At 34.7% G+C, this 24,815-nt stretch overlaps 1 protein-coding gene across 6 annotated transcripts; it reads left to right on the top strand.

The window, feature by feature from the left end:
- The first annotated feature begins 9,255 nt into the window (after window positions 1–9,255).
- Window positions 9,256–24,610, top strand: LOC107843015 (serine/threonine-protein kinase AFC1). 6 transcript variants are annotated; one of them, XM_016687137.2, is made up of 13 exons: window positions 9,256–9,524; window positions 9,870–9,926; window positions 17,166–17,337; window positions 18,607–18,633; window positions 19,201–19,354; window positions 19,438–19,486; window positions 19,599–19,713; window positions 19,928–20,019; window positions 21,959–22,115; window positions 22,193–22,257; window positions 23,399–23,496; window positions 23,583–23,688; window positions 24,383–24,610. In XM_016687137.2, the coding sequence occupies exons 1-13, from the start codon at window positions 9,390–9,392 to the stop codon at window positions 24,524–24,526; spliced, it is 1,371 nt and encodes a 456-aa protein (XP_016542623.2). In that variant the 5' UTR covers window positions 9,256–9,389; the 3' UTR covers window positions 24,527–24,610. The 6 variants fall into 6 exon arrangements, with proteins under 6 accessions (XP_016542623.2, XP_016542624.2, XP_016542622.2 ...); XM_016687136.2 differs by having other exon boundaries at window positions 9,258–9,524; window positions 24,368–24,610; XM_016687138.2 differs by lacking the exon at window positions 9,870–9,926 and having other exon boundaries at window positions 9,257–9,524; window positions 24,368–24,610.
- Window positions 24,611–24,815: the final 205 nt, after the last annotated feature.

The raw sequence follows: 24,815 nt of genomic DNA, 5'->3' as shown, positions 1-24,815 counted from the left end.
TTCATTGCACGTTTATCCCAAAACACTTGAAACACAATAAATCTTGTAATGATAAATTTTAAAACTATAACATAAGAAGGATAGTCAGACCGTACTGTCAACACGACTTTGTCAGGTTCTTGCCCGAGAAAACCATAGAGTCGATGAAGAGCACACTTCCAACCCCTTAATACTAAGAATTATTAACAAAAGACACTATCCATATCATGAAAGAAGCAAGATTAAAAATTTCAAGCTTTTTAACCTTATATATTTGAGTAACTTGGATAGTAGACCTTTCCATATAAGTCAAGAATTGTATTAGAAATTCAATATCATTGAAAGCATAATATTGGATCAAAACCTTTGTTTCTTCGCTCCTCGATAACAAAAATCAAACGACTTGAATCAAAAATCAAATAAGATGGCTTTATATTAGCGAGTATAGGCTAATCAACTAAGAGAGGAAAAAATGGGAAGATTTCAATTTTAAGTTTTACTGCCCCATCTTCAGATTTATCATGACATACGTAAAGGTGAATTAAACAAAAAATTTACTTAAACAAAGAACATAAAAAGGAAAAAGATAAATCTTTAATTTTTTCACCTGCTTCATTCAGCAACAACATACATGTCATTCAATTTTTCGAGCAAAAATTTTCAACAGCAAAAAATAAATAACACAAAACATTAAAAAAAAGGGTAGAATCCATTATCAAGAACATATTAGAAAACTTATAAACCCTAGTATCCTATTTATTCCTTCGCCAATAATGTATACTTTGTTTTAATTCCTTTTTTCTTTTTCGTGAAACACCTAAGACATTAAATAACCTAATCTTTAATTTGTTAGCGTCTCTATTATAATAAAAAGAGGACTGAAAATTTCAATATAAAAGGTTCTTTAAAAAAATTTATATAAAAGATCCGTTGAAAAAATCCATATAAAAGATAGTAAATTTTGGGGAATATAATATTAAATGTATATTAGCATTTATCTATTTATTTTATTTAGAAAAAATAGTAAAAGACAAATTCATAAAAACTACTCTAAAATACTTGAAAACTTGTACGTAACCTACTTCTACTTGGAATCAATTTGTGTTGATATGATGAACATTGAAAAATTTTAATTAATTTTTAAACTCTAATATTTAAGAATTGTGATATAGTCAAATAAGGAAAGATTTAATACCTTAAACTATAACAAATTTTTTTCTTTTGGAAACTTCAGGAAAACCCGCAGCCGCTACACCCTCTGCCACAACTTTTGCCCTTCGGGTGAGCACTGTGTGCGCACTGGATAAACCCCTCGCTGTTCAATAGCTCGCAAACCACACAGGACATAACTATAACAAATTTTAATTACTAAATATAATGAAAAATTGTAAAAGTCGATTTTATCTTGAGCGAAGTCTTTTAATGAAGGGCAAAAAGTTCAAACAACATTTTAATACCCTTCACACTTTTAATATAGTATGATTATAGATTTGCAAAAGTTGGCTTTTTATTCAGTCCTCCTTGAGATACATTTAGGATGAACAACTACTCTTTATGAAGCACTAACTTCGGAAGGTAAAGAAATAACTTGAGTGAAGAATGTCAAATTATGACATTAGAGGCTTTGCTACAACTTAAAATAAAAGTACTAGCTTCAATCAAATTATGAGCTTGATTTCTCTCAATAATATTTGAAAATTTTGAATTTGCATTGGTATCTTCTTTTTTTTCAAAAGAAAAATTAAATTCCTCCTTAATTGCATTAGTTTAATCTAAAGAACTCATCGCAAATGAAATTTAGTTATTCATCATAAACAATAATTTTAGTGATGATTTTTTTTTTGGACATTTTCATATCTAGACAAATGCCACAAGTAGTAAGAAGTTGGAAAAAATGTTTAGTATATACCCAAACTTTAGTAAAATTTATTGTAACATACCTGAACTTTGCGGGGGGGTCCTATGACCCCCAAAATTATTTATTAGTGTATTTTAGTAACATTTATAAGTTAATAAAAAAATCTAAAAAGATTTTTAAAAAAAATAGTGCAAATAAATGTCAATTAAATACGCTAATAAATAATCTAGGGGGTCATAGGACTCCTGCAAAGTTTTAGGAAGGTCATACAACCTTCGCAAAATTCAGACGTGTTACAATAAATTTCGCCAAAATTTAAGTATATTTGAGAGCATTTTCCTGAAGAAGCTTTGTTATGACCTATTTTTCTGCAAGAATTTTAAGAAAACACGATAATAATGGAGTGAATTTATTGGACCACGAATTTACAATATTTGAATACTAAAAAGGTTCACAATATACTTTAGGGCAGAAAAATCATTTTTGTATATATTGATATGACATATATGTGTTTGGTATCATTGTATACCATCAAAATATTCTACTAATGAGTTTCGTAATTTAAGATTCTTTGTATTTTTTTAATATATTAAAAATAAATTAAATTATATATATAATAATATATTTCATTTTCACGTGAAGCGCGACTAAATTTACAAGTAATATATATAATATGAGATCAATTATTTATGAACTAAATATATTGGATCTCAATTTAGTATAATATTTAGTGTATCCTTAACATCTATGAATTATGCTTTTTATTATTATATTCACCTTGATTTTTAGGTAAGCTTTTTGTCGCTTTTCTACGTATTTCTATTGTTTATTTCTCCTTGATATAATGGCAGTGTTTTTAGTGAAATTTATTTTGTTGATCCAATTAATACTGCTATCTAACTTTTCAATGTCGGAAAGCTAGCTACTCTTTATTTATTTGATATACGTGTTTGACATGACAGAAGTTGAGTAACTGTTTCACTGACAACATAAAGTCGGGACTCCGACTAAAAAAAACTTATGGTTATGTCACATTCGGGAAATTTACCCCACTAACTTTGAGCAAAGAAGTTAAACTCCAAATAATTCAGCGTCGCTTAACTTGTGTTAGAATTTCCTTCTCGATTCTTCTTTCAACGTAAATATGAGATAATATCTTAGATGTCCATAGTTATCAAAAAAAAAAAATCTTAGATGTCCACTCAACTATGAGCTTTTCTTTCATGAAATTATTCTAATTTAGATTTTCAACATAAAAGTCACTCAACTATGAATATTTTACCTGATTAAAATGGTTTATATGAATATTTATTTATTTCTTGAAATTTTGATTATAAATAAAAATTGTATGTCAATAAAAACTAATGAAAAATTATATATCTATATCTATAATTTATATCTATAATCTATATCTATATCTATAATCTATATCTACAATATATTAAAAGTGTGGAGGGCCTTAGAAATGTTGTTTGAATTTTTTCTCTTCATTAAAAGACTCTAGACAAAATCATCTTTTCACTATTTTTTCAGATTTTTTAAAACTTAAAAATTTAGTTATTAAACCTTTTCTTATTTTAATTATGTACCTAAATTTTAGATCTTTGAAGTCAATTAATATTTTTACCTTATATAAATCCTTAAATACATCAATGAATTTGGTGGTTCAAGTTTGCTGAAAGTTTTTTAAAATGTCGTACATGTGAGGATTAAAGTCAATTAAATTTTTATTAAATGTGGAACACTCCTAAAACATAAGGAATGAGGATTTTAAAATATATGGTATAAGAAGGAAAAATATATGGTGAAATATTATTCTAAGTGAAAAGTGAGAAATTACCTAAAATATATGGTATTTAATTTTTGAAAAAATAAGGAATGCTAAATATTTTGTAAGAATAAAAAAAATAGGAGTCTTAAAAATTAAAATATATGATTAGAGAAAATCTTTTCCGGTACGTATAATAATTTCAAAAAGTCCAGCATGTGATACTTTTATCCACAAAGTAATATAATCAAGTCAATTATGTTGATGTTTTTTCTTTTAAATCTAATGATAATTTTGTCTTGGGTATAGTTTTGAATCAATTATTTTTTGAGTATTGAAACTTAGGAACTATCTTCTACCTCTGATTATAATATTTCTTCAAATACTCAAATTATATTTGCTAAGTATTTTTTGCTTAGAGAAAATAAGAAATCCTCTGTATTTGTTGCAAAGTTGATCCTCTTGACAACGAGGAGAAGCATGCAATCGTATCCCTTTTTCTATATTAAAAGAGCATTATAATTTAATTATGTTGTTATAATAACTCAATTACCGTATTATTTTGTTGTATTATTTTTTTGCTTGATACAGATAGTAGATGAATGTTCGGCTAGACTTTGAGATTTTCTTTTGTAAAGGTTAGGTTTAATCTGACTATTTTCATATCCCGATTATCGTATTTCTTTGTCGTAGTGGTAGATGAAATGTTAGGTTTAATTTTATTTTTCTTGTATCTTGATTATCGTGTTGTTTTGTTGTAGTTTACAGGTGCTAGATGAAAGTTTGATTGGGCTTCGAAGAATTTTTGTATAAAGGTTAGGTTTAATCTTATTGTTCTCATATCTAGATTATCGTATTGATTTGTTGTAGTGTACTGGTTCGATCAGACTTTGAGGAATTTTTATGTAAAAATTAGATTTAATGGTATTGTTCTATTCTCTTGATTATTGTATTGTTTCGTGATAATTTTTGTTCTATTATTATCTTTGATTTTGTAATTATCTTTTATTTCTTGTACTTTCGTTACTTTTTTTTATCACTTCTCGAGGATAGTGATTCTTTTTTTTTTTTTTGTGGAGGTAAAGATTTATCAGTTCTAAAAAAAAATTACCCCACAAGATAACCTCTAATAATAACATGAATACAAAGGTTTATTTTCAATGAAGTTAAATAAAAACATGTGTAATTTTTTTTATCCTTTCAACCCTTTAAATTATGTTATATTTACTCTAATGACAGATTTACTATCTTTTCCTCGACAAAAGTAGAGGTCAAGCTGAAAAAAGACGTGAGGGGTTGAGAATCAAGCCAATGAACAAAAAGAGATTGGTTGTGTGCGAGTGAGAGAGAGGTGTTAAAGCCAAAAAATGGGCTTCTTGATTTTGCAGATAGCAGTTGAAAGATGAATAATTGTATGAATTTATGGATCCTTTATGAAAAAAATAGCGAGAAGAGCCACACAAATAAAAATCATTCACATTTCATAAAAATCTTTTGAGCTCGAAAGATTTCTACAAGAACTACATATCATTAACTAGCGAGGATCATATATAGCTTTTTACGAATTATTTAACGATCTTTTTCAAGTGCTCATGATCTAACTAATAAATATTTATTTGCGTGTATTTCCTCTCCTCTTATTGACGTTAGTGACATCTGAAAATTATTTACGGTCAAAATCATTTTGTTAAATGTTGTTTAAGAATTAATTCATCTGAATATATAACAATTATGGTACCATAATTTAGATTTTATACCCCTTTAATTTGTGTCCATGTCATCTTATTATCAATTACTATTTATTAGTTAATGTATTTTCTAACACATTAAATTTTATTACATTTCAAAGGCTAACACAGTAAACTTACATCTATTATTTATTATTTACTATTTCTTAAAGTTTGTATCAAGACAATATTTTTAGACATCAAATAAAAATTATTATACTCCCTTTATTTCATATTAGTTGATCATTTTACAAAAAATGTTCCATATTAGTTGATCACTTTTTAAATCAAGATAGAATTAATTAAAAAAAATTGTTTTGCCCTTACAATTAATATATTCTTTGGAAGTTTAAACAAATAATCTTTTATGTCCATTAATATGAATAAAAGACATAGTAGTAAAATTGATGATTTCATTAATACTTTCTTAAAGATAGTGCAAAATAAAAAATGTTCAACTAATATGAGACGGAAAGTATAGCTAACTTATTTAAAATCAATTCTTATTTTTCAATCATTTGTTTTACTTTTATATATTTCATATAAATTGATGGTTTGATATAATGTACACGTGCAACATACGTATTATCGACTAGTTAATTAAATAAATTGAGTGACTTCATTAGTATAACATCCATAGTTGAGTGACTTTTGAGTTTAGAACTGAACTTGAGTGAATTTCTAAGAAAAAACTCATTGATGAGTGTTCAACTGAGATATTTATATATGTGAATGTCAGCTTCGAGTTATTAGTTAAATAATTAGCCTGTTAGTTTAAAACTAGTGATTGTTGTGATAGAACTTTCTCAAATTACCTAGATCTCTTTAGTATCATTTCGACAACAACAATAAAATAGCTAGGAAGAACTTCATAAGCGGATTTGGGGGAGTAGAATGATCCACGGGTGTAGCATAGCGGTTTAATGAAGTGAGTTTGCGCCATCATGAGGTTTCATGTTTAATTTTCAATTGAGACAAACAATTGGTGATTTCTTTCCATTTGTTTTAGCTTTAATTGACAAAGTTATCTAATATCTGTTGCTAGTGTGAGGTGACAAATATAATAGTACCCTCTCTGTCTCATTTTATGTCACACTTTTCTTTCTGATATGTTTCAGAAAGAATTTCACATTTTCTTATTTGATATCTATTTAAAGGTACAATTGCTCTTTTACTTTTATTGATTCCACTTAATTTAAAGATAGTACTTTTTAAATTTTTATTTTTACTTTTCTAAGAAGGACAATTTAGTAATATTAACAAAATTTTTACTTATTTTTAATGTCGGTTAAAAACTGACACACAAAATGAAATGGGGGAATAATAATTTTGATAATACTTAACTTTTAGATATTTTTTACAATTATGATTTTGTCCAAGATTAAATTTTAGATATTTTATCTTGAGTTCACCTGCTACCTCTAATTAAGGTAGCAATTTAAATGATATTTTATCAAATTTTAGACAGTAAAAATTTTACAATTCAAATGATGGATTTAGACGTGCTGCCTCTAATTAAGGTCAATATTGAACTAACCATGGTTAACGTCTCTTCGCATTAACCATCTTCCTCTCTTATCTCATTTTAAAAGACCTAAATTCATAAGGTTTTCAACCCAGTAAATTTTCAATTTGGGACCTCCAATTCCACCAATTTTGTAAGATTTATTGATTTTTTCTGAAAAGACTTAACACGAAATTCAAGAAAATTAAAATATAAACTTTTGTGTACGTGAACGGATTTTTTGATAGCAAAACATGAACAAAATAACACTGTAATCTCCAAATAAGTTAACCTAAAATAAATTATCTAGCAATTTTATCCAATCAAACATGAAATAAACCATTATAAAATTAATTCTAACATTGGTCAACTACAAACTAACCATAGTTAATTTCTCTTCCCATTTACCCTCTTTCTCTCTCCTCTCATTTAAAAAAAAAAAATCTACTAAATCGCTAGGATAAAATTCCCCAAGTTTAATTCCCTCAAGAAATTCAATTCAATATTGTCATATTTCCGTATTTGGTACTCCCTCCATTCTTCTATTTAAAAGTATAACCTCTCTTTTATTTTAATTGGCCTCACTTAATTTTGAAAATAGTATTTTTTATTTTATTTTTACTTTTCTAAGAAGGACAATTTAGTAAAATTTATAAAAAATTCTTTTATTTTCAAAGTCCGGTCAAAAGGTGACACACAAAATGAGATGGAGGAGGTAATAATCTTGGTAATGCTTAACTTTTAGGGGTTGTTTGTATGAGATATAAATGATAAATAGTTCAGGATAAAATAAAGAATTATTTTATTTCATTTTTTATTGAAGGTATTAGCTAATACCGAAATCATTTATCCATTATTTACACCGTAGTGATGAGATAGGTTATCCTATATACATGATAAGATAACTAATTCCGAATAATCTCAAAATAATTAATTTCAAAATTAATTATCCTGGAATAACTCTTTCCCAACTAAACGATGCCTTAATATTTTTTTTTTTTACAATTATGATTTTGATCAAGATCAAACTTTAGATATTTTAGCATGAGTTCACACGACAATCAAATTTTATAATTCAAATAATGAATTTAGACATGCTACCTCTGATTAAAGTCAATGATGAACTAACCATGATTAACTTCTCTTCTCATTGGCCCTCTTCTCTCTCATCTCATTTCAAAATATCTAAATTCATAAGGTTTTTAACCGGATCATTTGGTAGAATGTATTGATAAAAATAATATATGTATTAATTAATGTGTATTATGAATATCTTATTTGGTATAATTTTTAGTCAAGGTATAACTAATGCAAGCATTAATTATACACTTTATTGTGTATTAAGTTGTATATTACTAATACTATCCATTTTTTATGTATTAGTAATACAAAGTCTTTAATACATGCATTAACTTATTAAATAACCTTAATACCCCTGAATTTTCCTTTCAAAATATTTCATCATTTCTTTTTCCGCCATTTTAATTTGCAATATTGAATCTTTTCAAACATTTCATAATTTTTTTCCCACCATTTTAATCTACAACAATGAATAATTTATTTAAATAATTGTAATATATTTTTTCTTTGCTTCGAGGGTCTTTAAAAAGATTAAAAAAATTTGAGACTATTTCTTAATTTTACGTCTTATATTTTATTTTTATTTTGACTATGTTAATCCGCTTGAGTAATATTTCATGCGCAAAGACGAAGGCCTTGCAATTAATCCGAAACCTCTATATAATAGTTCAACAATACTAATTATATTTGAGATGACAAAAAAAATTTGTTGCAAAAAAGTGTACAAAATCAAAGAAGGGTATTTTTGTAAACAAACATTTCTTTTATAGAAATTATGTAAGATGTATTATTTCTTATACATCAAACCAAACAATGTATAAGAAACAATACATACATAATTAATACAAGTATAACTAATACAAATATTATTAATATACTATATTTTGCATTGATCTTATACACTCTACCAAACGACCCCTAAATTTTCAATATGCAACGTGCAACCTCCAATTCCATCAATTTCCGAGATCGATGTATTTTTTTTTACAAGGAGTTAAATATGTATTTCTTCTATTCAATTTATCTATCTGATTTTTACTTGACACGAAATTTAAAAAAATCAAAATATGAACTTTTGTGAATGTGAATGAATTTTTGATAGCAAAACTTGAATATACATAATATTGTAATCTCAAAATAAATAAATCTAAAATAAATTATGTCACAATTTTATCTCAACCAAACACAAAATAAACTCATTGTAAAAATTAGTTCTGAGATTCCGTTACCAAAGGATGGGTTGAGACTTTAGACATGCGGGGCATCTAAGTGCACCCTACCTCCTAACCACGGTCAACTACAAACTAACCATGGTTAACTTCTCTTCCCATTTAACCTCTTTCTCTCTCCTCTCGTTACAAAAAAGATCTACTAATTCCTTGGCTAAAATTCCCCAGTTTCCCTCAAAAAATTCATCAAAATTTTCAATTAAATTTGTTCGAGCTAGATTACTAGCATAGAGATTTTGGTAATATGGAAACTCAACCATTAATTGAAGAATTTCATGGTCGAAATATTGATAAACGACCCCGAAAACGACCTCGTTTAACATGGGATGTTGGTCCTCTAATCCCACCAATTCAACCTCCAATTCCACCAATTTCCAAGGTTTGAAAATTACTTAATTAATATGTATTTCTTCACTTTTGATTTACTGTTTCAAAATAGTTGATCTTTCTAAAAATATTTATTTCAATTTAGTTGTTTCTTTATAAAATCAACGGAATTTTATTATGTCATTCCAATACTATCCTTATTATTAAATGAATAAACAATGTATATTTTCTCAAATTTATATTTTTCAAAGCATAATTAATAAGACTAATTTGATAAAATAAGTTACAAATAAATATTTTGTGAATGTAGCACCCAAGGGTGTCACCTAGTGATTCAATGAAAGGTTTCAGGTTCAATTCTATACTAAGTGTTTTCTTTCTATCTGTTGGTGGACAGAGTTGCCTGGTACCTGTTGCTAGTGGAAGGTGGCAGGTATCCGTGGATTTAGTCGAGGTGCGCACAAACTGGCCCAGACACCACGGTTATAAAAAGAATATATATATTTTGTGAACATAAACTAAAGATATGTAGAATATACTAAAATGTCAGTTAATTCCTAAGGTTTGATTTGCAGTTTTTTTTTTGAAAAGTAGTTAAATATGTATTACTTCCATTTCAAATTGTTTGTATCATTTTTACTTGACACGAAGTTTAAGAAAGTATAAACTTTTGAAGTACTATGTAGCAAAATTTTATTTAATCTTGTGGTCTTGAACATTACACGTAGAAAGTCGAAATTATAGAGTTGCCAAAAGGAGGAAAGACACGTTCTTTTATGGTGCATTTGTGAAGTTTGTTTATGTCAAGAAAATTGCTATAATATGTGAATTCTGAGTTGTTTTGAGGAGGATTTGTATGTGAGAATCATTAGGAAGTTGGAGGGGTAATTGTGAAATATGAACTAGACATAACTATTCTTCATTTGGCTATAAAGTTTGAAGTTGAAACTAGAAATTTTCAGTTTTTGAAGTGGTGTTTGGACATGCATTTTACTTGGAAAAAGTTTGAGAACTTGAAAATATTTGAAGGCCAGATTTTGAAAATATTATCAAATTTCATGGCCAAAAATATAATTGAAGATCAATTCTCAAAATCTACTATTAAATTCTATGGCCAAACGCTGTCCAAGAATGATGATAAAACCTAAGTTGCGTTGACTATTCATTTTTGCTACCGCACCCGTGTCGACGCGAGACAGGTGCGGGATACATGTGGGATTCGGTCAACCCACATTGGATACTTTGACTAGAGTCCACGGACATATTTGGGGGAAAGTTGAGATTTTGATTTCTCAAAATAAAAGATAAAATAGATTTAAGACATGGGAAATGACATACCTTCAATATTATTGTCCGTTTGTCTCCTTTTTAGCTTTCCCTCTTGGTCAATATTCGTTGATTCATTCTTTAGGCAAACGGAGAGAAACTAACAATTCAAGTGGTTGTGTTCTGACTTCTAGCCGACAATAGCTAGGATTTGTAAGGAGAGTTGGTGGCAGGCCTTGAAAGACTTTTTGAGGGGAAGAACCAAAGACCTTGAAAGAAGAATTTAGGGTCCTGGGGAGGACGACCTTGAAGATCTTTCAAAATTTAGAATATCTTTATAGCTCTATTTTATAATTTTGGATTCTTTTAGACGAATACTAGGACCTGGATTCGTACCTCTGAATCTTAATATTTGAATTTTGCCAAATCCAACCTCCGGATTCGCATCCGTGTTGGATACCCGCACCCGAGCCTGGATAAAACCATCTTAGGCCTAGATGCATGAAGTTGGAGTGCTTTCTTATGAGAAGATGTAGGTGGTTTGGTAAGGTAGTTCATTTTTGCCATTAGAAGGTTGCTAAGTTATGGGCTCCACCAAGGCTAGGACAAATGGAAAAAATCACCTAGTATTTTTTTGTCTCTTGGGATTTGAACCTAAGACCTCAGAGTTTCAACCCACTTCATGGACCACTAGGCCACATCCTTGGTTGCATGCTTGAAATGGTTATTTATTGTGACTACATCCTAAATGTCCCGATCTTTGACTGTACTTTGGGGACTTGTACCTTTTTTTAGGTGATTTTTGCCCTTTTGATTGCTTTTCTACATTATAGGTAAAGAGAACTATGTTGTATGGGATGAAGGTGAATATGCATTTCCAAATGTCTTATAAAGTGACAACAACAACAACAACAAACCCAGTGTATTCCCACATAGTGAGGTCTGGGGAGGGTAAGATGTACGCAGTCCATACCTCTACCTCTAAAGAAGTAGAAAGGCTGTTTCCGATAGACCCCCGGCTCGAGACACGGAATACTACACAAATACATAGTAAAGCATGGAACAAGATGACATAACATAAATACGACACCCACAAGTAATAGAAAACAGAGAAAAGTAAACAGATTCGTAATAAAGCATGAAACAAGGTATCATAACAAGAATAATACCCCTACCAAGTAATTCCCTACACTAGCGACCCAAACTGACCCTAGCCTTCTGCCCTAATTCGCGTCCTCCAGATCTTCCTATCTAGGGTCATGTCCTCAGTGAGCTGTAACTGCTCCATGTCCCGCCTAATCACCTCTCTCCAGTACTTCTTCGGCCTACCCCTACCCCGCCTAAAACCATTCAAAGCTAGTCTTTCGCACCTACGAACCGGGGCATCCATGCCCCTCCTCATCATGTGTCCGAACCATCTCAATCGGACTTCCCGCATCTTATTCTCCACTGGAGTCACACCAACCTTCTCCCTGATAGTCTCATTCCGAACTTTATCCCCCCTAGTCAGCCCACCCATCCAACGCAACATCCGCATTTCCACCACCTTCATTTTTGAATGTGGGAGTTCTTAACTGGCCAACACTCCGCTCCATACAACATGGCCGGACGGACTGCCACCCTATAGAACTTGCCTTTAAGCTTGGGCGGCACCTTCTTATCACACAACACCCCCGAAGCGAGCTTCCACTTCATCCATCCCGCCCCAATACAGTGCGAGACATCCTCGTCAATCTCACCGTTACCCTGAATCATGGCCCCGAGATACTTGAAACTATCCCTCTTACATACCACCTGTGATTCCAACTTCACTACCACCTCATTCTCCAGCCTCACGTCATTAAACTTGCATTCCAAATACTTTGTCTTGCTCCTACTCAACCTGAACCCTTTAGACTCAAGAGTTTGTCTCCACACCTCTAATTTATCATTCACTCCCCCTCCCCGCCCCCCGCATCTCATCAATCAAAACTACATCATTTGCAAAAAACATACACCAAGGCACCTCTCCTTGAATACACTGCGTCAACACATCCATCACCAAAGCAAACAAAAAGGGACTAAGAGTAGATCCTTGATGCAATCCTGTCAAGACAGTGAAATACTCTGAGTCTCCTCCCTCCGTCTTCACCTGAGTTTTAGCTCCATCATACATGTCCTTAATTGCTCTGATATATGCCACTGGGACTCCACTCACCTCCAAGCATCTCCAAAGCACCTCCCTGGGGACTTTGTCGTATGCCTTCTCCAAGTCGATAAACACCATGTGCAGGTCCTTCTTCCTTTCCCTATACTGTTCCACCAGCCTCCGTACCAGGTGAATTGCCTCCGTCGTCGAGCGGCCAGGCATAAATCCAAACTGGTTCTCCGAAATAAACACTATCCGTCTCAGCCTCACCTCGACCACTCTCTCCCAAATCTTCATAGAGTGACTCAATAACTTAATATCCCTATAGTTATTGCAACTCTGAATGTCACCCTTGTTCTTATAAAGAGGGATCATAGTACTCCACCTCCAAGCCTCGAGCATTTTCGCCGTCTTGAAAATTTTGTTAAACAATCCAGTCAACCATCTTAAACCAGCCTCGCCAGAAAACTTTCAAAAATCCACCGGTATCTCATCAGGCCCCGTCGCCTTACCCCTTCGCATCCTGCGTACAGCCTCTCTAACCTTCTCTACCTTAAAAAGTCTACAATAACTAAAATCTCGACACTCCTCTGAGTGCTCCAGCTCCCCTAACACAATAGCTCTATCCTCTTCGTCATTCAAGAGCCTATGAAAATACGACTGCCATCTATTCTTAATGTGGCTGTACTCCACCAACACTGTACCGTCCTCCCCCTTAATACCCTTCACCTAGTCGAGGTCACGACCCTTCCTCTCCCTAGCCTTAGCGAGTCTAAACAACTTTTTCTCCCCTCCTTTCTCTTGTAACCCCGCATACAAGCTCTTAAAAGCTGCCGTCTTAGCCGCCGTAACTGCTAACATAGCCTCCTTCCTAGCTAACTTGTACTCTTTCCTGTTTACCCGCTTCTCTTCTTTGTCCTTACTCTCAACCAACTTAGCATACGCCCCTTTCTTGGTCTCCACTTTCTTCTTAACCTCTTCATTCCACCACCAATCCCCCCGATGATGCCCGGCCCGGCCCCTAGAAACACCCAACACCTCACTAGCATTCTCCCTGATGCACCCACGTCCCCCCTACACTCCCACACCCCCATTCCCGCCAACTTCTCCCATATCTCCCACGCATTCACTGGTGTCAAGCCGCCCCACTTAATTCTAGGTCTACACTCCTCACCCCTTCTCTTCCTATCCTTCCTTATACCCAAATTTATAACCAAGAGCCAATGTTGGGTCGAAAGATTCTCACTCGAGATGACCTTACAGTCCTTACACAACACCCTATCCCCTTTCCTAAGCAACAAAAAGTCAATTTGGGTCTAGGCTATCGCGCTTCGGAAGGTGATCAGGTGATCGTCCTTCTTCGGGAAGCCCGAGTTCACCACCCCCAACCCAAAGGACCTCGCAAAATCCAATAGAGTAGCCCTCTCTTCATTTCTTTCCCCAAAACCAAAACCACCATGCACATCACCAAAGCCTCCCGGTAACGCCCCGATGTGCCCATTGAAATCTCCTGCTACAACAATCTTCTCCGAGCTAGGCACGCCTCTCACCACCTCATCCAAAGCCTCCCAAAACCGCATCTTCTCCTCCCAATCCAAGCCCACTTGCGGCACATAAGCACTACACACGTTCAGGGTAAACCCCCCAATGACTAACTTAATAGTCATCAACCTATCATTGATCCTCTTTACCTCTACTACCTGACCTCTAAGCTCTTGATCTACTAAGATGCCAACTCCATTCCTACGCCTCTCGCTCCCAGAGTACCAAAGCTTGTAACCATCCACATCCCTAGCTTTAGACCCTACCCACTTGGTCTCTTGAACACACGCAATATTAATCCTCCTCTTTCTAAGAATCTTCACAAGCTCTATGGACTTACCCTAAAGAGTCCCTATATTCCAAGACCCAACCCTCAACCTACCATCTCTATCCACACGTCTTCCTTTACCGCCCCTGAGGCCAAACCTTGGCCACCCTCCCACCCCCGCCCTCACAACGGCCCCCCGCCCCAACCCCCTTGGACATGACCCTATCCAACCATCAACGCCCACAACCACTACTACAAGAAAATATAAGAAAATCTAAACAATGGTAGTAACAAAGCAGCAGCAGGAAATACAAGGCTCACACAAATTAGAAGAAATAATCAAGAAACAAAACTAAACTCAAATAGGGAGAAAAAACAAAACCGAGGTAAGGACAAAACTAACAGTAAGAAAAATAGAGCACACTAATGGCCTGGCTCCAAGGAAAAGACAAGGAGCAAAATAATATAAAGAAATCAAATTATATAAAGTTACGAAAGAACCAAAGTTTGGATGTCACCGGGACACATCCGTGCTACTGATCCGGCAATGTTGGTGGTAAAAAGTGTTTGCCGGAATAAGGTCGACGGGAAAGAGGCCGCTGGTTATGTCGCCGGAATGTCCCCGGAGATTCGCCGAAGCGGTGGACAATAAAATCTCCAAATTAGCTTCCGAATGTTTTTGATTGATGAAGAAGAGAATAAAGCAGTTTCGGAATCTTAACAGGTACCAAATCTCGACTATCAACCAAATCGAACACGAAAACCCGAACAAAAGATTAATTTGAACGAACACGAAGATCCAATGAACAGCCCGAAGCAGAAATAACGAAAATCCAGAAGAAAACCGTACTCGGTTATGCCGGAACAGTATCGATGAAGAGAGGCTGCCGGTTTTCTTCTTTGTTTCAACAGGAAAACACCTTTTTGAGCTATCCCCGATGGCAAGAGAGAGCTTGCGAACCGGCAACACGGTGGTTGAGGGTTTCGGAGCAGGTTGGAGGGCTGCTGATGGAGCGGTGGCAGTGGCGCTGGTTGCCGCCTCGTTCGGAGAGGAGAGGAGTGGAGTTCGCCGGTGACAGAGAAATCAGCGGCGCCAGTTATGGGGTTCGCCGGAGGATGATATGGCGACGACAGCGACGACAAGGAGGCCGTTTCGCCGGTGGTAGGAGAGTAATAGTGGTTCGTTCGCCGGTGATTGGTGGTTGACGGAGTGTCTAGAATTTGTTTTAGAAAACCAAGTCAAGAAAATCTGTTCAAAATAGAAAGATAAATAAATGAAACCCTTAAAAACCATGTTTAAGAGGAGCTATTGGTTAATGGTTCGTTGCATGTATTCTTTCACGAACCTTATCTTTGGAGAAGCTACTTGAGCACCCTAAAGCTACTGTCAGAGAATTTTGTTTCAACAGCAATAACATATCCTGAGCAATCCCACAAGTGGGATCGTAGTCCTTTTCATACTGCTCTTCCCCTGTCCATGATACATAAGGGACTGGAAACTATTTCCACTTTTCACACTGCTAAGGCTTGCAAATTGGTCTCCCGGGTAAAAAAGGATGAAAATAAAATTCAGGAAATAATGCAGTGACGATACTAATATTCATTAAGCTTGTAGCTATGCATGAAATATCGTTTGAGAAGAAAATTCTTTAGCGTAAAACATTTTGTTTTTTCTTTTCCTTCTCGTTGGAAACTTGAGTCAATCCTCAAAAGTTCTGAAACTCCAAATAGACCTTACATGCTTATTGGAACTGAATGGTCCATTATTAGTTATTTCCATTTTGGACGCACTTGAAGCATTTAGAGGTAACATGCGTACTTGAAAGTTAAACTTAGGAGTATCAATGGAGTTTTTGGCAAATTTGTCACCAAGAGTATACAAGAATGTGTGGCTGGCAGTCTACTGAGATAAGGAGATCCATAAGATGTGTTACATGGTGTTACTTTCTGGAAATTAGCTGTATCTTTTATCCTATTGCTAAATCACAAACTAAAGAATGTAAGAGAATCCCATGGGATGTGTTTTGGTCTGAACAGTTTGGCACTTGGATCAACTAGCAATTCTTTTTTATGAGTTCCTTAAGTTTCTTTATTGATGAGTGTATCAGTTAGCAAGTCTCAATATTCTGGAACAGGATGCAGTCATTATATTCCTATATCTTATCAAGCATTCGACATTTTATTTTCATGTATCTCATTGAGCATCTTATGACATTACTTTCTTATTTGTCAAGGGTGAGTGCTAGGGAGATGCCATTTGGAATGTCAATTCTGTGCCTTTTTGTTTGCTTGAGTGCTAAATATCATACTTGTTTCATTTCTGATGTAGATATGCTATAGACATACTGTTGCAAATCATAATGTAGTCCAAATCAGTAAATAAATATTTGGTAGCATTTGGTATGTTCTAAGTGAAATCTCTGAATTATGTCACTCTGAGTAAATGGCATTGTGTAGGAATGAAATATAATACTTTTTATCAAATTTAGGTTCTTCCAACAATATATTGTGGGCAAGAGTTTGGAAATGGAGCAGGGCTGAATTATGCTTATTCTTCAATATATTACAAAGGGATCCCTCATAATGGATCTCCTCCGCGGAGACCGGATGATAAAGATGGCCACTATGTGTTTTCCATTGGGGAGAACTTAACTCCTCGCTGTAAGTTGCCTTTTGTTCCCATAAATTATTTTATTTCTATTGGTAACGCCACGTTGCAAGCGTACCAGGATTTTTAATGTATTATGTTCGGGCAAGTGATTTTGTCTTTCCATTTTGAAAAGGCCTTTTTATTATATATATTATAAGTTGCGCCTTTAGATTTTGACTATTCGTACCTAAGATCTACATTCTTACTTTCCCTTCTATCAAATGAGTTAGAATTTCAGTATCGGGGCTTTGGTCTAGTGTATAGTGGTGCGAGTGCAACTTGTTGGTTAGCACATCTTGGTTTGAACCCTACCACTAACAAAATCCTGGTATTTAGGTAGAGAAGAGTAATAGAGGGTGGCTCCATTATCCACCTAGTTTGGAACTGTGTGCCACTGGCCCTCGATTCTTCGGTTATTAAACAAAAAAAAATTTAGAATCTTAGCATGTAAATTGTATATTTTTTTTTCAGCTTGACTCTAGTACTTGAGAAATTGCATAAGCTAGCAGTATTTCAAGTCTTATTAATCATTCTAGTTATCCATATGTAAGTGTATTAAGAGAAAGGAGATTTGCTCTTGTATGTGAACGTGAGTTGTGATGCTGCAAACTCTGATTTGATCTAGCAAAGTTGAATTACCCTCGGACAGGGATATAAGGTGCCAACTGGTTAGTGGTTATTTGAATTAGTTTATTTTTACTGGTAAAAAATATCATCCCCAATTTCTTTTCTGGTAGAGGGAGACTTCTGGCTTTCTAGGCATGCATGTACGGCCTAGTTTTGTTCCCTGGTGATTTGTATCGAATATGCTGTAGTCCAAAATGATAAAGGATTGAGGTCATCATTCTCTCCTTTGTTTGCATGATGCGCCTTATCCATGATTGAGGTACTAAGTATACTTTGGGGCATAGTAACATAGTCGTTTGCACGATGCGCCTTATCCATGACTGAGGTACTAAGTATGCTTTAGGGCATAATAACATAGTCCATGAAAGTTAATTGACTATCTGCTTAAGGATTATTCTCATTTATCCCTGTGTTTTGGACTTTTTGTTCAAGTATCATCATGTCAACAGTGCTTTTCTACCACAGTAACTATAGAATGACATTTTTTTTCTCCAATTGTCACCTTAACCTAGATTTGGCATAGTATACTCACATCTACAGTTAGCACTTAGCAGGATGATTACATTCAACTGCACTAACATGATTATCCTTTAAAGTATTATGTTCGTAAAATTTGCTTCTCTTTCCTAATCTACTCCTTTCTGTATTTGCAGATAGGATACTTAGCAAAATGGGGGAAGGTCAGTTATTTTCCTCTCATTTTTCCTTTTCGAGTCTTCGTGCCTTTCCTTTCTATGTTTGGTGAGGGGTGTTTATTCAGTTTTATACAAATATAATGTCATCAGTGATCATACTTTTTGTTATTGAAGCAATCTTTATTATGTTTCAATAATTCCTCTTTTCCTTTTTTTTTTTTTTGGCAAAGCCTACTTAACATCATTTTGTCAAACTGTTTTTTCCCTTGATATCTTGGCTAAATGGTCACATGTGTTTGTTGATTTCTACCTGCTATTTTTCTGTGTAGTCAGAGATAAAATTTTGGTTGAAAAAAGAACTGGCCTGTGGTCTAGTTACTCAGTATTTTATTACTCAGTTTCACTGAGCATTGACAGAAGCATGACTGGGTGTTTGCTTATCAAGGTTGGTACTTTTGGTTGTATCTATTGACAGAATGCCCGAATGATGCAGGAATATTGAGTTACTTCTTGAGAAGCTTCTAAGCTCTAATAGTGTACTACTTGCACTTCCTATTTGGAACATCTTTTAGTTCATTCATTCAGCTGTATATATTTGGTACCTAATTGCAGGAACTTTTGGACGAGTCCTTGAATGCCTCGACAATGAAACAAAGGAACTTGTGGCAATTAAAGTTGTTCGTTCAATACATAAATATCGAGAAGCAGCAATGATTGAGATAAACGTTCTACAGAAACTTGTCAGGCACGATCTTGGTGGCAAATGGTAGGAATCATCCTTCCTTTTGTGTTCCTTTACTGACAGCCGAAATTGAAGTGATTCTAGTACCACTGCTTTTATTCTTGCAGTTGTGTGCAAATAAGGAATTGGTTTGACTATCGTAATCATATATGTATTGTAAGTGCTTATTGGTGCTTATTATTTGATTGGATTTGGAGGGGCAGATGAGCTCTTTATTGTATGATATCTGGGTGTAAAACTTGAGGATGGATTTAATTGGTCTTAACAGGTTTTTGAGAAGCTTGGTCCAAGCTTATACGATTTTCTTCGCAAAAACAGCTATCGTTCATTTCCCATTGATCTTGTCCGGGAGTTTGGAAGACAACTTTTGGAGTCTGTAGCATGTGTGTGAAACTAATCTTTAGCACATTTTCTGTTAATTTTCAGAAGCTTAATGAGGCTCAGATCATGTTACCATTTTAAGTTGGATTTTATGTTGCACGTATGATTACTATTGGATCAAGGGAGCATCTCTACTTAAATGCATGCGAATATTCTTCCAGGAGTATTGATATCCATAAATTCTAGCAGTTTGCTCATTCCTATTTCTTGTTGCAGTTATGCATGATCTGCGACTGATTCACACTGATCTGAAGCCAGAAAATATTCTCCTTGTTTCGTCTGAGTACGTTAAAGTTCCAGATTACAAGGTAATGCATCATATGGTATATCTTATTGAAATTGCTTTTCAATAGCATTGTAATCATTAGAATCAAGTAGGTATTTTGTGTAATTATTTGCTAAAGATTAACCTGTGTATTAGGATTTAGCCTTTCTATCTATGTAGGCAGTGGTATAGACTGCGTACACTTTACCCTCCCAGAACCCACCTTGTGGGAATACAATGGGTATGTTGTAGTTTATCAATTTAGGCAGTGCAAAGTGAACATCTCTTGGCAGTTAGTTCTTATTCTCTCTAGCACATGCAGGGGATAGAGAGAGATGTCTTATTAGTGTTCAGTCTCTCCTCATGCACCTACAGTTTCTTTCCTGGACTAATGCTTACTTTTTAAGTAGATGGTTGTTTCCTAGAAACTTTAGCAATGGATTTTCTCAATTTCAGAATATCCTAAGATGCATTACTAACTTCAATGCATCTCTATGATCTCAAGTTACTTTTTATGGCACACACACACCCCCACCCCCACCCCCACCCCCACCCAGGGGCGGACCCACATGTATTTTTTGGGTGCTCGAGCATCCACTAAACTCGACGTAGACGAGGTATAATTATATAAGAAACAGTGAAAAAATGGTAAAATATATAAAAAAGCACCCAGAGAACAAAAGCATGGTTGGGTGCTCTGGCTTTAGGCTTAAATCTGATGTCTCCTGTCCTGGGTCGAATCCCTGCAGCTGCACCCTTAATAATTTTTTTTTTTAGCACCCACAAACTAAAATTGCTGGGTCCGCCACTGCCCCCCCCCCCCCCCCCCCCCCCCTTTTTTTTTTTTTAAATAACAGATTTTATGTATCGTCAGGATAAAGGATGTGTTACTTTTCTGACTCCTTTTGTTTTCAGTAAACAGAGCTATTTCTTGTAATACAAGATTTTGCCTTGAAGAGCTCCACCTCTTGTAAAAGATAATGAATCTTATTGTCTTGATTTTGATGTGACAGTTTGTCACTTTACTCTTTGAAGGTCCAACTTAATCTAATCTGCTACAGTGGTAATCTACTGAAGCTTTCACACAGCCTAGTTAACCTAAGTCATCCATTTAGGATGAGGGAATAAGAAGAAAAGGTTAAAATAATCAACTCTCTATGACTTTACTGTGCTTTTCAGTGTTTGAACAGATTAAACAGCAATCTAATGCTCTACCTTTCATGACATGAGTACATGATACATATTATATGCACCTGCTTGATCAATCCAGATTGTTAAAGTACTAAAGCATAAGATTATATAGTAGGGAAGTAAATGGACATCATTAACTAACTTAGTATCCCCTTCTAATTTACATTTTTTTAGTATGAGCACCTGCATTAGTGTAAGAGTCTTGAGGTTTATTACATTTCAATCAATGAGGGTCCAAGCATGGAGAATTAAATGTGGTGTAGAGATGTGGCTTCCATTTAACCATTTTTGAGATATTGAAACGTATCAAAGAGTATGGAGAAAATGTGTTGATCTTGTAAGAAGGTGTTATTCTTTTGGATTAACCCGAAAAAGAAAGTAAAGTACTTTATTGAAATAACCTGTTCTCTGCTTTGTCATATTTCTTGTTTTAACTCGGAGACAGCAGATCGAGCATGTTTGTTTTTATTTCTTCTAGCCTTCTGCTGAATATTTTTATACGAACTGCATTTGTATGTCTTGTAAACTCACCAATTGTTCCATCTACTTGGTTGGTTAGGAAGTAGAAACCAGAATCTATCACAGAGAATGTATAACATTAGTGCTTCATCAAAAAATGTATAACATTTGTATTTTCCTGTTATTACCTTCTTTCGGGAGAGAAATAGCGCGTCCTTTGTTTCTGAAATGGCATATCATCTAGGTTGTGATTATTTCCTGATTTCTCCGCTTTCTGCAACTTGAAAAGTCTTTACTACTGATGTCACTTTCCCTGCTTGCCTGTTATGAAGTTCCTGCTGCGACCTGCAAAAGATGGTTCCTACTTAAAGAATGTACCAAAGTCAAGTGCTATTAAGCTCATTGACTTCGGCAGTACAACATTTGAACATCAGGATCATACTTATGTGGTGTCTACACGTCATTACCGTGCTCCAGAAGTTATCTTAGGTAGCTATCTCTTTCAGATTTGCATGTTTTAGTTGCATTATGTCAGTCTTTTAGTTTGTCTTATGCTGTTTTTATAGGTCTTGGATGGAACTATCCCTGTGATATGTGGAGTGTAGGTTGCATACTTGTTGAGCTTTGCTCTGTAAGTGAGAGTTGATTATGTGTATGGTTTTACATCCTTGGTTGTTGTTATCATTCTCCTGTTCTCTTTTTACTCCCAAGGAGAGCATCTATGATATTGAGGATTACAGCCGCCCCAACTAGCTTGGGATTGAGGCTTAGTTTTTATTTTATTTTATATGCTTATTCTGTCATGAAGAAGAAATGATTGATACGACTTCTTGGATATTTATGATCTTCTTCACTTACTACAATCAAACTTAGTTACATGAAGGTTCAGGGCTTGAGGCTAGAGATTCTTATGCCCTCTGATCTGGCCTAATCTCTTAAATGGTAAGACAATATGCAACATGAGCTCCTTATGCTATCTTGTCCATTTGTACACCTAAACCCCCCAGACCCCCAAGGGTTTGAAGTGACTATTTAGAATTGATGAGTACCCAATGAGGTATGGAGAGAACTGTTATGGCACAATTTCTCGATGATTCCTGTGATCCACCCTTGACCTGTTGAATACTGTGGGTATACTCGAAAAATCAATGATCAAATCATCCTTTCCACATGTAACCCTGAATGTGTGCTCCATGATAATCGTTTGCCTCAGCTTTTTTGGTTTGAGAAGGCGGTCATGATTCAGTGATGCACAGGTGCTTTCTAGAAAAGGTTCGGACCTTCGGGTAGGACATTGAAAAAAATGTTCTTTATCCGTCACGTGATTTTTGCATTTAAATGGTTTAGTTATCTTCCTTTTCCTATTAATGTTTAAGAAGAGTTTGGGGCCAACTGCATGAATATGATGAGCACCCCTTGTATGAAAATGTACTAATTTATCTGAGAAGATTAGGTGTGACGACAATAATACTTCAAATTGACTCTTGTTTCTCTTTATAAAAAGAGGATTCATGTTTCACATGCCAGCAGACTAGTTAAATCCTTCTCCTCAGAATTGCTTTATTCCTGTGATTCGGGTCTAATCTTGGTCTAGATATCTTTTCCTTCGCTGAGCATTATTGCCATGGAGTCAACACTTCAGTTTTTTCTTCATAAGCTATTTGTGGTTTTGCTTCCAAAAGTTTGCACTTACACGGGCTCTGATATGAGTACTTTGTTGCATCTTATCTTCTGACTTCCACTCTCCCCAAAAATAAAATGTGCATATATAGGGTGAAGCTCTTTTTCAAACACATGAGAACTTGGAGCATCTTGCAATGATGGAAAAGGTGCTAGGGCCTCTTCCTCAGCACATGGCTGTGAGAGCTGAGTAAGATTTTGGTTGCTTTTGATCTTACTGATAGTTTATGTTATTTCATCAAATAGAACAAAGTTTATTTGCCTCACTTTTTGTAGCCGCCGTGCTGAGAAATATTTTAGAAGGGGTGCAAGGTTGGATTGGCCAGAACGTGCAACTTCAAGTGAAAGTATGAGGGCAGTCTGGAAATTGCCTCGTCTCCCGGTAATTCCTGAATCTAAGCTATATTCAGAGGGTGCAAAAGTTTTTGTCTCTAATCCGGTGAGAATTTTCATGAGGCCTTGTTGCGAGTGTTAAAACTTCTTAGGGAGCAGTAGTGCCAATGTGTGAATTTTGCTTTAGTGTGTTTGATGTATCTCACAACTTTATCTTTCTTCTTTCGTTTTGGGTTTCCCTAGCTTCTAGCAACTGCATTGGCAAGTATATTTGCTTATATTTTTCAGTTGGTAGTTTGAAAAGATATAGTCGGAATGCTATGAACAATGCCTTTATTCATCTTTCTGGTGTTTTCTTTCTCATTCTCAGCGTTTTGTATGATTGATTAATTAGGTTTCTCCTGTTCTCCAAGGGAAATGGTGAATTTTGGGGTATTATTAATGATTTCTTGATAACGAGAAGCTTCCCAAATCCCTGTACATTGTTGAATAGTTTGACTAAAAGAAATGCATGATTGGATATTGTAGTTTGTTTGCGGTACCGATCCATTAGTTTATATCCTTGAGAATTGGTTCATTGATGAATATCTGAGTATGTAGCCAAATTAGCCAAACAGATATTTAATCTATGAGTGCTTTGGAGCTTTGATATTCTGTTTTTTCTTAAATTCCTTTCCATTTATTGAATTGTTTTTATTAGCTGTAATATTGTCTGTATCATAATTCAGAACCTGATAATGCAGCATGTGGATCACTCTGCCGGAGATCTCATTGATCTTTTGCAAGGACTGCTTTGTTATGACCCAACAAAACGGCTGAAAGCTAGAGAAGCATTACGGCACCCCTTCTTCAGTAGAGACCTGAGAAGGTGTGGTTATCCTATGTAATTGACAACCTTAATTTTCATGTGTGTTTCAGTTTAAAAGATGTGTGAATGAGCCCTTGTAATGAAATATCCTCTTCTCTCTTTCTCTCTCTCCCACCCCCCACCCTGAACAAACCCCCAAAAGAAAGAACATGAAATAAAAAGCAAATACCAAGGAGAAGATGGAAGATATCAAGTAAGGGATTCACACATGATATCCATCCCCACCCCCTGGGAAACAAACCCCACCCCCCACCCCCACCCCCAAAGGAAGAAAATGAAAAGCAAATACCAAGGAAGTAAATAGTGCA

The sequence above is a fragment of the Capsicum annuum genome, chromosome 9 (assembly GCF_002878395.1).
Source record: "Capsicum annuum cultivar UCD-10X-F1 chromosome 9, UCD10Xv1.1, whole genome shotgun sequence".
NCBI lineage: Eukaryota > Viridiplantae > Streptophyta > Magnoliopsida > Solanales > Solanaceae > Capsicum > Capsicum annuum.
The sequence above is the reverse complement of the archived record's forward strand: the minus strand, read 5'-3'. Positions and strand labels throughout refer to the sequence as shown.

Excerpts from the sequence above, each read along its gene's own strand:
- LOC107843015 (XM_016687136.2), top strand. The coding sequence starts at position 9,390 with ATGGAAACTCAACCATTAATTGAAGAATTTCATGGTCGAAATATTGAT. Across the intron at positions 19,355-19,437 it reads CACGATCTTGGTGGCAAATG|TTGTGTGCAAATAAGGAATT; the intron begins GTAGGAATCATC and ends TTATTCTTGCAG. Across the intron at positions 20,020-21,958 it reads TTAAAGTTCCAGATTACAAG|TTCCTGCTGCGACCTGCAAA; the intron begins GTAATGCATCAT and ends CCTGTTATGAAG.